Below are 15,274 nucleotides of genomic sequence, written 5' to 3' on the forward strand. Positions count from 1 at the left end.
CAGTAGATTTCACCTGCAAAATCCACACAAAGTTAGTGCATCTATATGGAGCACCAAGTCCCCATTGCAGCTGCAATTCCCCTTTCCAAAGGGGACAGTGCATAGTTCTAGTGGACATGGAGTGCCGGGGTTCTTCTAGTATGGGGGTTTCCTGGATCCACACAGTTGCCATCACTTTCTCTTTTCATCCTTGGGATGTGTAGGGTTTGTAGGCATCTCACTGCCTCCCAAGGACACTTAGAAAGGAGAATACCAAATGAAACCCCACCAGAAGAACCCTCAGGACTGCAATAGAATTACTGTCCCACTGAGAGTTAGTCCACTGCAGGAGAAACATGCAACTGAGCTATGGCAATTAAGCCACTGTACACAAAATGAAGTATTTTTCTTTTTCTACTGTACATGAAGTGGACTAAATCTAATACAAAAATAGGTATACGAGTTAATCATAAAACAGAATGATGACTCTTTGCTGCCACCTGCTGGAATTTTGCCTCTCTCATTTCTCCTTGTAGTATCCTGTTGGTACACATACCAAAATGCAGTCATTTATACCCAAAGGAGACATGGAATAGCAGAATCTTCTATGCAAGTAATCACAAAACTAAAGCCCATTCCTTAGTGGGCAAGCTAATTTTGTTAAACCCAACAGCAAGTCACCTTTAAGATCTTTAAGCATAAAAAGTTCCAGAACTTCCTTTTAAAAAACTTGAGCAGATGAGCACTCCACTTTCAAACACACTGTTAAATTCCAAATCAGCCTCTGCGGACTTCCCTGTTGATATCCCTAACACTTTGATTATTTGACTGGGAAACAGTCAAGCACTGACTCCTATTTTAAACCTCTCTGGGAAAACACATTCTATAAGACTCCAATGTAATAGTGATAAATATCAATTCTGAACATTTACTTTAGTTTATCAAGGTGCAAATTGTCAAAGAAATAGAAATACAACTAGAAATTACAATTGACCCTAAAAAAGTCAACAATGAGAACTCCTTTGAAGCGGATGATATTTAACATACAAACACATTAGGCTAGGAAGTGGGAAAAGAAACACTGTGTTCTATTAGATTCACTACATCATTATGTTTAAAAGAATAACTGAATCTTTAGTTTTGAGTAAGTGTATGTCAGTGGTTATCATCATGTCCTAATAAACATAGGCACTATGCTATTATGCTGGAGTCTAATTTAAAATTTTTTTTAGCAATTCAGAGCACCAACAGAGCTAATAAACTCTAATGGCCGCAGATGATTTTATATATATACACAGGTAATTTATCAGCCAGGGAAGATACCATATCTCACTCCAAAGAAAACAACATTCCTTATTAAAAAAGCTTACTACGAACTAGTGCTTACATCATATTAACTACTACCTCACCATAATAAATTCAATAGCAGTGGATGCCACTTTTCCTTGGAGAAAAGCTCATTTTCTCCAAGACAGAAGGGATTTTTTATATTACATATACAGAATAGTTTAGCGGACTCTTCTGTCTCTGCAGCAAGCATTTCAAAATGCATCAACACAAGATAAAGTACTGTAATATTTTCAATATATACGGTGGTCACATATTCAGTGTAAGTACTCAAATATTTATGAGCATCTCAAAATAGGAGGCAGTCTGCTCTTGTGATTACTGAAGGGGACTGAGAATTAGGCAACTGGATCATGTTCACAATTTAGAGTCTGATCCACAGCCTACTGAAGTGAATGAGAAGACTCCATTCACTTCAGAGGACTGTGCACTGGGACCTTAGTTAGTGACCTCACTCAGCCCCTCGTATTCTCTGCCTCTGGCACGTAAAAGTCTAGTTTCCTGTGGGCTGTAATACTTTGGTCTAATTTCGGTTGTTGGGTTTAGCGTGCAGATGCTGGGTGGTGGTGTGTGATATACAGGAGGTAACACTAGATGATTTGGTCGTCCCTTCTGGCCTTAAACTCTATAACTCAGTGTGACACATGGGGCAAATCACTTACTACTTCTGTGCCTTGGTTTCCCAGTTTGGACAAAATCAGCTTTTATAAAATGCTTTGATATCCTTGAAAGAAAAAACAAACCAAAGTATTATCTTACTATAAAGTACAGTGATACTGCTATTTCTGATCTGGTGGACTAGCAAACTAAAGATAGAGAGCAACAGAGTAACACTTGATAACAATGCAATCTCTATGGATGAGTATGGTCCACCCTGAACTAGAGCTTTCACATATTGAGTTTCCTGACACCTACTAGGAAAATCATTTCACAAAAATTGTCCATATCCCAATATTTTTACAGTGTATACTAAGAATCATAACAGATAATTATAACTCTCAATGTTATTACCATCAACAGTTTAATTTAAACTGTAAATTATTGTGTTACTAGTTTCCAGTGTTGCTTTCAATTAACAGAGGAATTAGAGAAGTTAGAGCAGGAGAGGCTGGCGCTAGAAGCTACCATTAAAGACAATGAATTTGAAGAAGAAAGTCGTGGTATCTGTGGATTGTTTGGCAAAGCCAGAAAGCTCAATATTACCAAGCGTGTAACCAAAAAAGGTAAGCTTGTAAATGACATAAAAGGACATTTTATAACACTTTCACTGATACACAGCTATACCTTCATTCTAGAGAAAAGCTTCTAAGGTACAATGATGTCCTTTGACTTTAGCTAGTGGAGCTGCCATTTAATCCAGACAACACATTAGGGAAATGTGCTAATGGATTAGCAGAATGCTGTGGACTTGGGTTCTGGTACTACATTCCCCCCCGCCCCCGAACATAAATATTGTGACAAAGTTCCTGCGCTGCCTTGGTGGGTCTTGTGCTTATTGGTGGATTTGCTCGCCTTGGAGCTCCACAGCAGCCCTCAGCTTGGCCGTTTTTCTGAATTCACAGTCCAGGTCAACTCCTCCTGTGTCTGACCAGGAGTTGGGAGGATTTTGGGGGGAACCCGGGCCTGTCCTCTATTCTGGGTTCCAGCCCAGGGCCCTGTGGAATGCAGCTGTCTAGAGTGCCTCCTGGAACAGCTGTGCGACAGCTACAACTCCCTGGACTACTTCCCCATGGCCTCCTCCCAACACCTTCTTTATCCTCACCATAGGACCTTCCTCCTGGTGTCTGATAATGCTGGTACACCTCAGTCCTCCAACACTCCGCGTTCTCACTCTCAGCTCCTAGTGCCTCTTGCTCCCAACTCCTCACACGCACACCACAAACTGAAGAGAGCTCCTTTTTAAAACCCAGGTGCTCTATTAGTCTGCCTTAATTGATTCTAGCAGCTTCTTGATTGGCTGCAGGTGTTCTAATCAACCTGTCCTAATTGTCTTCAGAAGGTTCCTGATTGTTCTGGGACCTTCCCTGTTACCTTACCCAGGGGAAAGGGACCTACTTAATCTGGGGCTAATATATCTGCCTTCTATCACTCTCCTGTAGCCATCTGGCCTGACCCTGTCACAATATATTAGTTGAGATAACTATGTAATAGGTATATAGTGATCTATGCTAGTACAAGATGTTACCTGATATGACAGAATTAATTTCTTTTGTCATTTTTCAGATGAAATTCATGGCTTTGGTTTTTTACTTTTTATCTAATTGATAAAATTGGGTATGGATACTAAATGTTTGCACAAACACAGATCAAGTTATTTTCTTATATTGGGGTCATTTTTCTGAAATTTTATAAAAATGTTGAACTGTGCACAGAATTCAGGGAACAATCAAACTCAAATTCTCTATTGTACACAAAACCCACAATGTGTGGATGAAAAAATATGTTATAAAAATGGCCACAGTTCTATGTTGTGGGTACACTATCATACTAAAGGAGTGAACCAATGTATGCATAAGCACTGAAAGCAAATGTATAACATGTTATGAAACAAATAAAATGGACTGTAAGTAGTATAGTGTGGTAGGATCTAGACTATTAAAATTTATATGGGATGTAAACAAACCCAAAAGAGAAATATAGTAAATCTACAGGTAAAGGTTCACCGAATTAAAATTCTCATTTCACAATTGTTAGGGTATGATAATGACCCAACCAAAACCATTTTTGCATTCATAAAAATATTTTTTTGAATTTTCTACTACAGAAACTATGGTCTATCTATATACTCAACTCCCAGTGATAGCAAGAAGTTATCACAGACTAATAGCAGAAAATGTGATCAATTCTTTAGTTGTCAGTGCTCAGTTAATTTTGCATGTTAGAACAGAATGTCCTCTCGTAACAAATGCTACAAAATCTAACATGCTTCAGCCTCTCTTTTCTGGTCAGTTCAGAAAGAAAATAGAGCTGGTTGGGAATTTTGCACTGGAAAATAATTTTGACAGAAACTGCCCTTTTAAGAAAGGGATTTCTATTTTCTCATCAGCTCTAATAGGAAATACATATTGCACACTTTTTCTCTGAACGCTTTTCAAACAGAAATATGAAAATACATTATATTAGTAAATATTCCTGTCTTCCCATTTTGTTAATAAATATATTCTCCCTGGAGTTGTTAGAACTTCCAACATAGATGCCATACCACACAGGAAAGCTGATAATTGTTTTAGAATTATCTTGTCAAAACTCTGGGAACACTCGAAGACTGCACAAAGCATCTTCTGAACCTAATACATCAGAGCAAAACCTATAAAGAAGCCTGTCTGCTCCACTTTAAATATTGCTCTGACACTGTCTCTTTGAAATCACTGGAAGGTAACTGTAATAAAGTCACTGGCTTCAAAGAATAATGGAATGGGAAAAATATTGTTAGTATATAGACATTTTTAGACAGAACCAGCACTGCAATAAGAAGCAAATCCTATTTTTAAATTAACACGAAGGAATTTTCCTCCAGGGCAGATTGGAAGGCCCTGGAGGTTTTTCGCCTTCCTCTGTAGCATGGGGCACGGGTCACTTGCTGGAGGATTCTCTGCTCCTTGAGGTCTTCAAACTACAATTTGAGGACTTCAATAGCACAGATATAGGTGTGAGGTCTTTTTTAGGAGTGGTGGGTGAAATTCTGTGGCCTGCATTGTGCAGGAGGTCAGACTAGATGATCATAATGGTCCCTTCTGGCCTAAATATCTATGAATCTATGAATCTTCTAGGGCGTTATATATGTCCCATGCTTAAATTTTCCTCCCACCCTTAGGGCTTGTATACATGGAGAAATTGCCCAGAAGGTCTTTAGGTCTTTGCCCCACCTCAACCTTCTCTGTATCTACTTAGTTGTTCACATCTCCCTTTAGCAAGCCCTATAATATATTTTATGGAAGATTCAATATTTTGCAAAACATTAATATGTCTGTAATATAAAAGGTAAAAAAAAAGGTTATTCCTTACATTTTTCAAAACAGTTCCTATATGTTTCAATGATACCCATTTTAGAATAGGTTATCTCATCCACAGAAACCTGCTCCCTTTTACAGCTCTTATAATTTGATGCAGTAAGGTCCCGATATCATAAAAACTAACACAAGAGCAAATTTGCTTATGCACTGCAGTTCCAGTTGGTACCTATGGAAGTTGTGTGTGCTGACACATTAAGGTTCAGAAGATGATCTATTTGTGCAGTAAGGGTTTTCAGGATTGAGGCCTAAGAATCATGTTACCAAGATAGTCCATGTACCTCCAACAGATATAACTGAAAGCATGCCCCAAAAGGACACTAAAACACACATCCTGTAAGCATTTACGCACATGCTGACTTTAAGTATGCAAGTCAAACCAAGCTCATGCGGTGACAATCAAACAGAAGTCATATCACATGTGATACCCCTCACTGACAGAAAGCACCATACCATGCCTTTGTGAGATACCGAACTGAACGCTTTCACTATGTCAATGAAGATGTCTCCTAATGTTTTGTGAGGTTTTTTGGTTTTACTTATGTGAATACATTTAAGCACATGCATAAATGTTTGTAGGTTTGGGACCTGAATCATTTCAATACATTATCTACATAATAATTAATGGTGAATAAAATACCACCTTATGCCGTGATCTGAAATCAATTCATTGCTTTATAATCCCACATTTAAAAACAAGCATATATTCTTTGTTTAATGTAAAAGATAATATAAACTATTTTGAGATTAGACAAAATTTCACTACTCATTTTTGATTCCCTACGAGACATTGCATTATTTTGTCCAAAGGGTTCCAATTCCCAAAAAGAAACAGGAAGAAGAAAAATTTCACCCAGATGATGGGGGTTTTTTCCTCCTTGTTTCCTGAAAGCAGATTTATCAGAAAGTTGCTTTGTTTCAGTTCTCAAAAGAAAAGAAGATACACAGTTTTCTTTCTCATTTCAGACAGCAGCATTAACACAATCCAGTCTATGCATGTGGGTGAATTCAATCAGAGGCTGCTAGAAGCCAGCAATCAGTTTAAAAAGAAACAAGGGAAAGGAACAATTGATGTTTGGTGGCTGTTTGATGATGGAGGTAAGAGATTCAAAAGGACACCATAGGGAGAAAGATTTTTATGTTGCCAAATATGAATGCATACTTGGGGATTTATATAAAGTGATAACACTTACATTATGTAGGTTATTTTTTACATGGCTTAAATATTTTACGATAAATTTGTATATGTCACTACGAAGTAAAGGAGAAGGCTTTATTTTTATCACAAGCAAAGACTTTCATTTTTCTGGGTGGGTGCTCCAACCCCGCTCTCCCCTGAGGCCCCGCCCCCATTTTGCCCCTTCCCCGAAGGCTCCACCCTTGCTCCGCCTCTTCCTGCCCCCGCTCCACCCCCTCAACCCACTGCCTCCTGCCCACACCGAACAGCTATTTTTTCCCCATGGGTACTCCAGCGCCTGAGCACTCACGGAGTTGGCGCCTATGATTTTTACCACACAAGATACTCATTTGATCTCGCTGTGGTTTATATGTTTATCCAGGTTTAACACTCCTAATTCCCTATATTCTGACTATGAGGAAAAAGTGGAAGGATTGTAAATTAAGGATCTTCACTGGAGGAAAGATCAACCGGATCGAAGATGAAAAACTAGCGTAAATTTAACTATTTTCCCCACTACTGTTTAAAATGTTTTGATTGCTTATGAATATTAGTTGTATATAGTCTCCTCTAGTAGTAACCTTAGCATTTCTGAGCAGCTCCAGCTTGCTTTATTTTGAACAGTAATAAAAGTATATTTAATATAGAGATGTCTAACACTTGAAAAGGGCCTTAGGGGTCATTAATCTTAAATATAAATGATGACTAGCATAGGAAGATCACACCCCACATATTCTCTGCCTAATAGGTCATGTTCCCTCCTTAGAGAATGACACTCTTTAGTCTGTAATATGAAAATCTTTGTGTTTTATATGATTTTGACTAGTTAACAAGTGAAACTGCATATGAAGCCTCCTAGATGCACATGCTATAGACCAGTTGTTTTCAAACTTTTTTTCTGGTGACCCAGTTGAAGGAAATTGTTGATGCCCAAGACCCAATGGAGCTGAGGATGAGGAGTCTGCGGTGTGGGAGGGGGCTCAGGGCTGGAGCAGACTGTTGGGATATAGGGGTTAGGGCTGCGGGGTGGGGCCGGGAATGAGGGGTTCAGGGTGTGGAGGAGGGCTCTGGTCTGGAGTAGGGGGCTGGGGGTGCAGGCTCTGTGGTGGGGCCAGGGATGAGGGGTTTAGGGTACAGGAAGGGGCTCCAGGTTGGGGGGATCAGGGCTGGGGCAGGGGATTGGAGCACGGGGTTGGGGTACGGGCTTACCTCTGGCGGCCAGTCAGTGACGCAGCCGGGGTGCAGAGGCAGGCTTCCCACCTGTCCTGGAACCATGGACCATGCTGTGCCCTAGAAGCGGCCAGCAGCAGGTCCATCTCCTAGGCAGGGGTACACAAGTGGCTCCACGCGGCTCTCACCTGCAGGCACCGCCCCCTCCCCCAGCTCCCACTGGCCAGTTCCTGGCCAATGGGAGTGCAGAGCCAGTGCTCGGGGCGGGGGCAGCGCGTGGAGCCCCATGGCCCCCCTGCCTAGGGGCTGGACCTGCTGCCGGCCACTTCCAGGATGCAGCATGGTGTCAGAACAGGTAGGGACTACTATTTTTTACTGGCCAGCTGCCAGGGTCCCTGAGTGCTGAGCAAGGCAGTACTGGGTCACAACCCAAAGTTTGAAAACCACTGCTATAGACAGACAGCCCACAAAAATGTGATTAGCAAGTACAAACTTTTAAGAGCTGAAAACCAAGTCATTTAGTTTTAAAACTTTCTAGACCTCTGAGCTATAGTCTGCTTTCCATCCATGTGCAAAACAAAGTTGCTAATGTGAGCTCTTTATAATTGTCATTTATATAACACCATTCTTTCCAAAGCAGCCAATTTGGATTGGAATTCAGTAACTGTTTAACACAACAGAGCATCACTAGGCAACTGGTTAGGACAGGAAGTGAAGAATAACTATCCAATTATCACTACAGGGGGAATTTAAGTAGGAAGGATATAACTGCATGAGTTGGAAATCAGTCAAGACAAGACTGCTCTGTGGTTTGGTTGCATTCTCTTATGAGGGCTTGAATAGCTGACATTCCACAAGGGCATGGATGAAGTTCCATGGAGTGGGACTGTGAAACCTCTCTCCCCAGTGTGGCACTGAGCTATGTAGATCCGGCCAAGCTTCCCACACTTGTGTAAAAAAGGCTACATAAGTATCTGTGGAGGGTATTCCAGTCATTGAGTTGGGATAAACTATGCAAAATGGCTCTGTAGTTTCTCTGCTGCTTGAAAGAAAGGATTCCTTCCCCCCACGGCCACCATGCAATGGCTGGCCTACCTACTCAGACTGGCAATTGGCTTCCAGATTTTGACCTGGCACAGACAACAATCAATTTCATTTAGAGCTGAAGCAAGTTTTGGCATTGTTATGGGTACATCAGAACTTAGTAGCCTTACTAACCAATGGGCAGATACAGGTATTTTTATTGCTACCACTGTTTCTGCAAATGCCAGGACCCAGTGCTCAGGCTGATCAGTGCAATCTCTGTGGTCAATAGGTCTTCACTGACTACCATCTTATCATCAACAAGTCCCCCGACCAAGTCTGTGTGGATGACTGACACTGCAGACTCAACATGAGTTTACCTCATTCTCTATACCCATACCCAAGAAAGACAAACTTGGAGGCAAATTGGTCATTCTATTCCTTTTGACCTTAAATACAGGGACATCATCATTTGAAACAAAATCCTTGGTGTATGCCCATTTAATCTGTGAATCCAGAGATGCAACTAACTTCAACATCCTACTCATCTGTCAAACACTAAAAGCTTTCCAAAGGAGCTGAAAGAGACATTGCCTGACATGGTGATAAAGTTTAAAAGATTTATCATCCGAGGAGACTTCAACATCAACACAGACAACACTTTTGATACTATACCACAAACCAAACTCTCCACTTTAGCATTCTCACAGTTAATCTCTGCACCCACTTCCAACAGCCAGCCATATCCTGGACTAGATGTAGACATAAACTGCAAGAAATGCTCCTGCTCAATCCTGTTCAGATAACTTCCTCCTCCAAGTGGAAATAAAAACTCTCCTCATAGGCAAGAAGAATTCACCATAATGATCTGCCCTAGGAAACTCTTGGATCCTGCCAAACTCCAAAAATTAGTTATAGAAAAGAAAGCAAGGAATCTAGAAAGTGAATCACTGCAAACACTCCCTGACTACTACTGTAGAAGTAGCCAACTTTGGAACTAAATGCAAAACCAATATCTGAATTGGCTAACACAGTGCACACAAATAAAAACTGTAAAATAATCAAGCTATTTCTCCTACAGGCTGGAAAGGAAGAAATAGAGATAGATAGATAGATAGATAGATAGATAGATAGATAGATTGTTTTTCTATTTTTAATTTTTTGGGGAAGTGCTCACATACTATAGTAGTGGGACCACATGAGTGCACAGATTGATAAAATTCCAAATACTGCTTATCAAACCTGTGACCAAATTCTCCTCTCCAATCGGTACAGTTGTGCTTTATTTATTCAATGCACATAAGCTCCGTTGATAACTCGGATGATAGAGGTCTGTACTGTCAACTGGAAGAGAGAATTCTCTCCTATATTTCTTTGTATCTGACAGATCTTTTGGAATTTAATCTTTTAAAATATTTGATCAAAGAACCAATGTTTCCCCTAAAATGTAAACATACCTCCCTCTGTCTGTTGCTCTTGCTTTCTGTATCTTTATGGAATTCCCACTGATCTTCCGCTAGTAATTTAGGGCTGGTCCACTCTACAAAGTTAGGTCAGCTTAACTACATTGCTCAGGGCTGTGAAAAATTACATGTGAAATAATTAGTAGTAAAGCCAACCTAACCCCAGAACTCTTCCGTCAACCTAACTACTGCCTCTCGAAGAGGCTGATTTACTACAGTGACAGAAGAATCCCTTCCATCACTGAAGTAAGTGTCTACCCTTCAGTGCTACAGCAGCACTGTAGCATTTCTGGTATTGCCAGACCCCTGGTTTATAGTTTATCTATAAAATTCTGTAATTGAAAACAGAAACACTAACTAAAGCATTTCAGATAAATTCACTTGTCATATAGTTAAAGTTAAAATACTAGACAATCGCTTTTGATGACTTAACTCATTTACGAGCACTCTTTGATCTGAGGTACTTAAAAATGCAGTGATGAAGTGTTCTCCCCTTTGTTTTCAGGATGACTTCACTTCTAAGCAAATTCAGAATAAAATATGCTGATATTAAGATCATTGGCAACATCAACATGAAACCCAACAAAGAGAGGTAAGAAACATTTCCAAAACCCATTATTTCACTGCAGTTCTTTATCTGGGAGTTGTTTCTTTTATACTGATTATAAAAAATTATCAAAGGATGAAAGCAAGTGCACAAAAAAAAAGTCTTTTAAAACTCACAATACAAAGGTTAAAGGCTAACAGATTTATTTGGGCATAAGCTTTCGTGGGCTAGAACCCACTTCATTGGATGCATGGAGTAAAAATTACAGATGCAGGCATTATTGTGTCAGTATAATAATGCCTGCATCTGTAATTTTCACTCCATGCATCCGATGAAGTGGGTTCTAGCCCACGAAAGCTTATGCCCAAATAAATCTGTTAGTCTTTAAGGTGCCACCGGACTCCTTGGTGTTTTTGTGGATACAGACTAACATGGCTACCCCCGATACTTAATACAAAGGGTGGTACTACAAACGGCCCTCCACTTCATGTTGTAATGATAGGACTTTATTTTGATACAAAGACTAATTAGAAACTCACAGTTATGAGCCACTGAATTTAACAGGGATCATTTTATAATTGCTTTCGATATCTGGTTTTGTTTCCATGGCCGTGACTAAATCATGCTATTCATCAGATTTCACTGCAGCTCTTTTGAAGACTCATCTTCCCCTCTGACTCAGACTTTCAGAGTCCTCTGGGTTTTACCTCACCCAGGCATTCAGTAGCTTACCATCTTTAAGGCCGAACACACACACTGCTCCTTTCCCTAGAGAAGGACATTACCGCTCTCTCCTATCACTCAAATATAATGAAGGCACAACACACATTTTTTAAAAGCTAGGTATATTTATTCTCTAGATAAGTCAAGTGAGGCCTGAAGAATAGGTAATATTCAAAAAATTCCATCTCTGAGTGCCTTGGCTAGAGATATTCTGAGAGCTATGCCAGCATTAAACATTTTGCTGTCCCTGGCAAACTAGAAAACTACCGGCCCTCACAGCCACTTCACATTTTCTAGCCTTCTATTTTGCTGCCTTAGATGATCACCCCTCTGTTGCCTGCAGGGTACTAGAAATTCTGTATTTCAGAACTGTTGTAGCTAATCCCCATTCAGCAGGTAAACTTGCCTCCACTCTTCCAAAACAAACCACCACCTCTGGATTTCTGTTGAACCTTCCCCAAAGTGAGTAGACCCTGTAAGTCCTCCTTCAAAGTAAAGATAAGTCCCAAATCTCCCAAAGTAAGTCTCTCCTAAATAGAATATCTCCTCACCAACTCAGAGAAGGATATACCCGCTGCCCCATCAGAATCCAGTACAAAATATCTCCCTTGTTCTTCAAGGTTCTCTGTGAAATTTAACAGTTTACTCGTACCTCCTTCTGCTCTCCAGCCTAACCTCCATGCTCCTCTGATACCATACTTCTTTCTTTTTCTTCCACACACCCATCATCTTGGACTTCTGGTATAACCATGGGCAAATCACTTAATCTCACTGTGCCTCCATTTCTCTATGTGTAAAATGGTGATAACAATACTTATCTTGTTTCATTAGTGCTTATACAATCACTGGATGGGAGACACTATAGGAATGCTGAGTATTATACTCTTATGAATATGTGAAGTATTTACTATTTAATAGCTGTATTTCTGAAAAATCAGCAAAGCGATTTAGGGGATTTCATCCCCTTTCTGATTCTACAGTCAGTATTTTCTTTTTAACTATACCCAGAATGGTGAAAAGCATTATTCTTTTCCTTTTTCCCATGTTAACTGAATAACGATCTTCCAAAGTACATTTGCAAAGGAATCAAACAGAAATACATTTGGCATTCACATGAGCAAATGCATTTGAAAGCTCAGCATTATTTATAACATATAATAAATGTATAACATGACTGGACACCTGCAACAGTGCCATATTTCTCCCTGAACCTGTGTGCATATCCTCTTGATTTTATTAAGAGATGTGCACATGGATTACAGGCAGGATTAGGCTCTGAAATTGCTGCTGAAAATGATAAAATTATCTATATAGATCGGCCTGCCAATACAGTTGTATCAAAATACCTCACAGTTGTTTATGAATTTATTTTTCCAACTCCCCTGCAAAATGGGAGGTATTATTAACCCTATTTTACATATGGGAACTGAGGCACAGAGAAAATTGAGGTATGTTCAAAGTCACACAGGAAATCTATAGCAAAGTTGGAAGTTGAATCCAGATCCCTCAGTCCCACTCCAGAGCCTTAGCCATAAAACTTCTTTCCACCTGTCATTAGGGTAAACGTACACAGACAAGCTATTAATTTCATTAAAGCTGTATACTGATCATTCAGGTGACTTCTAACACTACAAAACTCTGTTAAATGATTATGCGTGTTCAGTGGTGGTGTAAAGTCCTGCATTCTTTATTAAACGTAGACCTTGTCTACTCTAGAACTTACTTTGGTATAATTTACATCACTCAGGGCTGTGAATAATCCACACCTCTGAGCAATGTAAGTTATACCGACCTAAGTGCTGGTGTAGACAGGGCTATGTTGGCAGGAGAGCTTCTCCTGTTGACATAGCTATGGGCTCTCGGGGAAGGTGGCATAATTAAGCTGAAGACAGAGCTCTCTCCCATCAGCTTAGAGCATCTTCTCCAGAAGCGCTACGGCAGTGCAGCTGCATTGGAGCAGCTGTGTTGCTATAGTGCTTCTAGCATACATGCAGCCTTAGTAACTAATACTTTCCAGTTTGGGCTTACAGTGAAAACATTTCAGCATCTTAAATAGGCTATGTTACAAGGACACCAATGCTTGCTGTAAATTCATTGTAGAGATAGTGGGCCAAATGTAGCTCTTAGTTATACCCATATAAACTCATTTTAGTGGGGTTGCATAGATGTATTCGAGGGCACAATTAGGCCCCAAATGTTTAAAGATGTTGCATGTCATTCAGCTGCATTCTGCAGTCAGTGGGGGACCTGCCTTACCTAAATCATCTGTGAAATAATGAGTTAGTACCCTGCTGGGAGGCCTCTTTCATAATTCTTGTTTCAGCTGGAAATTCTTTGAAGAGATGATTGAACCACACCGCCTCCATGAAAGCTGCAAAGATTTAACAACTGCCGAGAAATTAAAAAGAGAGACTCCATGGAAAATTACAGATGCAGAGCTGGAAGCATTCAAGGAGAAAGTAAATCTTTGTCTACCTTTATTATATATTGCTGGCTAGCTAGCTAAAGAAACTAGTGAACAAATCTGAAATATCAGCTAAGACTTTGATATACAAGTTAACTATGTGTCAGCATTTGATTTTTTTAAGAATTGGGTTTGTATTGTAAATATCATAAGAAAAGTTATTTTTCCTTTGTACAAAGATCTGGAGAGAGCCTATCTAGAGTACTCAGTGTGGCTTTAAATGTTTACCTCGGCAGCTATACAGTCATTCAGGGAAGGCCAAGAGCAGGACTGCTACATGAAGCAAAAGAATGGAGGGTTTTAGCTATGAGGGCAGGCTGAAGAGAGGAGGCCTATACATTTAGAGGAGAGGAAAATGTATTTAGAGAAGGACCTAAACTGGAACTTCAGATCTAAACACCCCTAAACTTGGGAAATGTTATTATCCAAATCCAGACTTTGTGGCTTGGGCTCTTTGTTATTAACATAAGACCCAAATGATTGAATAAAAACCTATTTGAACCAATAAGCAACATGAAACCGCAGGGCCACTCACAGAAATAAGAACAGCAACAACAAAGTTTAAGTTTACTGCATGGACGTTTTTTCTCCCTTCATCCTCAGAGGTTAATCAAAAATTGGAATTCTCTGACCAAAATTAGAACCAGGCTTAAAATTAGAGAGGAAAATAGTAGTAGTTATTCGGATACCAGTGGTACTTTAAGGTATCATACATGGGATTGAATGCTTACCTAAATTATGGTGATTCTTACTCATTACACACATGATTAAACTGAGGGCAAGATTTCAAATTGAGATGGAATATTCCTTAAGAGCAGATTGATATGAACCATAGTTTACTTATTTTTCCTTTCTCTAGAGTATTGGACAGGTGGATTAGGATGAGGAGGATATGCCAAACTCCTTGAAGGTGAAATTCACACCTGTATGGATGTCCCAACTTAAAACCTATTAGGGGTTAGGCACCAATTGACATTAGTCTTCCCTGTTCTTTTCTTCTCTATTATGTGTGTTGTGTTTTGGAAGCCTCTGGAAACTCAGTCTGACTTTGGTAATAATCCTGGTTGAACCTCAATATAGCATTCATGAATGCAAGTGGTTATAGTACATAAAATACATGAAACAACTATAATATCTTTACTCTATGTATATTACAATCAGTCCTCTAGAAAATTTTAGTAAAATGAATAACCTCTGATAGGTTGCAAGCTGGCTTATTTATTTACATAATAATTTTTCACACAATGCACAGTCAACCTGTGGAACGCCTTGTCAGAGGATGTTGTGAAGGCCAAGACTATAACAGCATTCAAAAAAGAACTAGATAAGTTCATTGAGAATAGGTCCATCAATGTCTGTTTGCCAGGATGG

General features: G+C 39.7%; 1 protein-coding gene and 1 long non-coding RNA gene across 7 annotated transcripts in view; one reads left to right on the top strand and one right to left on the bottom strand.

Moving 5' to 3' along the window:
• The window catches only part of SLC12A1 (solute carrier family 12 member 1), a 68,479-nt gene that overhangs the window by 47,990 nt on the left and 5,215 nt on the right, over positions 1-15,274 (top strand). For all 6 annotated transcript variants that reach the window (XM_075133103.1, XM_075133102.1, XM_075133106.1 and 3 more), the window contains 5 exons: positions 2,406-2,549; positions 6,303-6,434; positions 6,896-7,007; positions 10,675-10,761; positions 13,763-13,898. In XM_075133103.1, the coding sequence (XP_074989204.1) occupies positions 2,406-2,549; positions 6,303-6,434; positions 6,896-7,007; positions 10,675-10,761; positions 13,763-13,898 (611 nt within the window). The remainder of the gene's footprint in view (positions 1-2,405; positions 2,550-6,302; positions 6,435-6,895; positions 7,008-10,674; positions 10,762-13,762; positions 13,899-15,274) is intronic.
• The window catches only part of LOC125643459 (uncharacterized), a 38,637-nt gene that overhangs the window by 12,742 nt on the left and 10,621 nt on the right, over positions 1-15,274 (bottom strand). The window lies entirely within an intron of this gene.

Source organism: Caretta caretta, chromosome 10 (assembly GCF_965140235.1).
Source record: "Caretta caretta isolate rCarCar2 chromosome 10, rCarCar1.hap1, whole genome shotgun sequence".
Classification (NCBI taxonomy): domain Eukaryota; kingdom Metazoa; phylum Chordata; order Testudines; family Cheloniidae; genus Caretta; species Caretta caretta.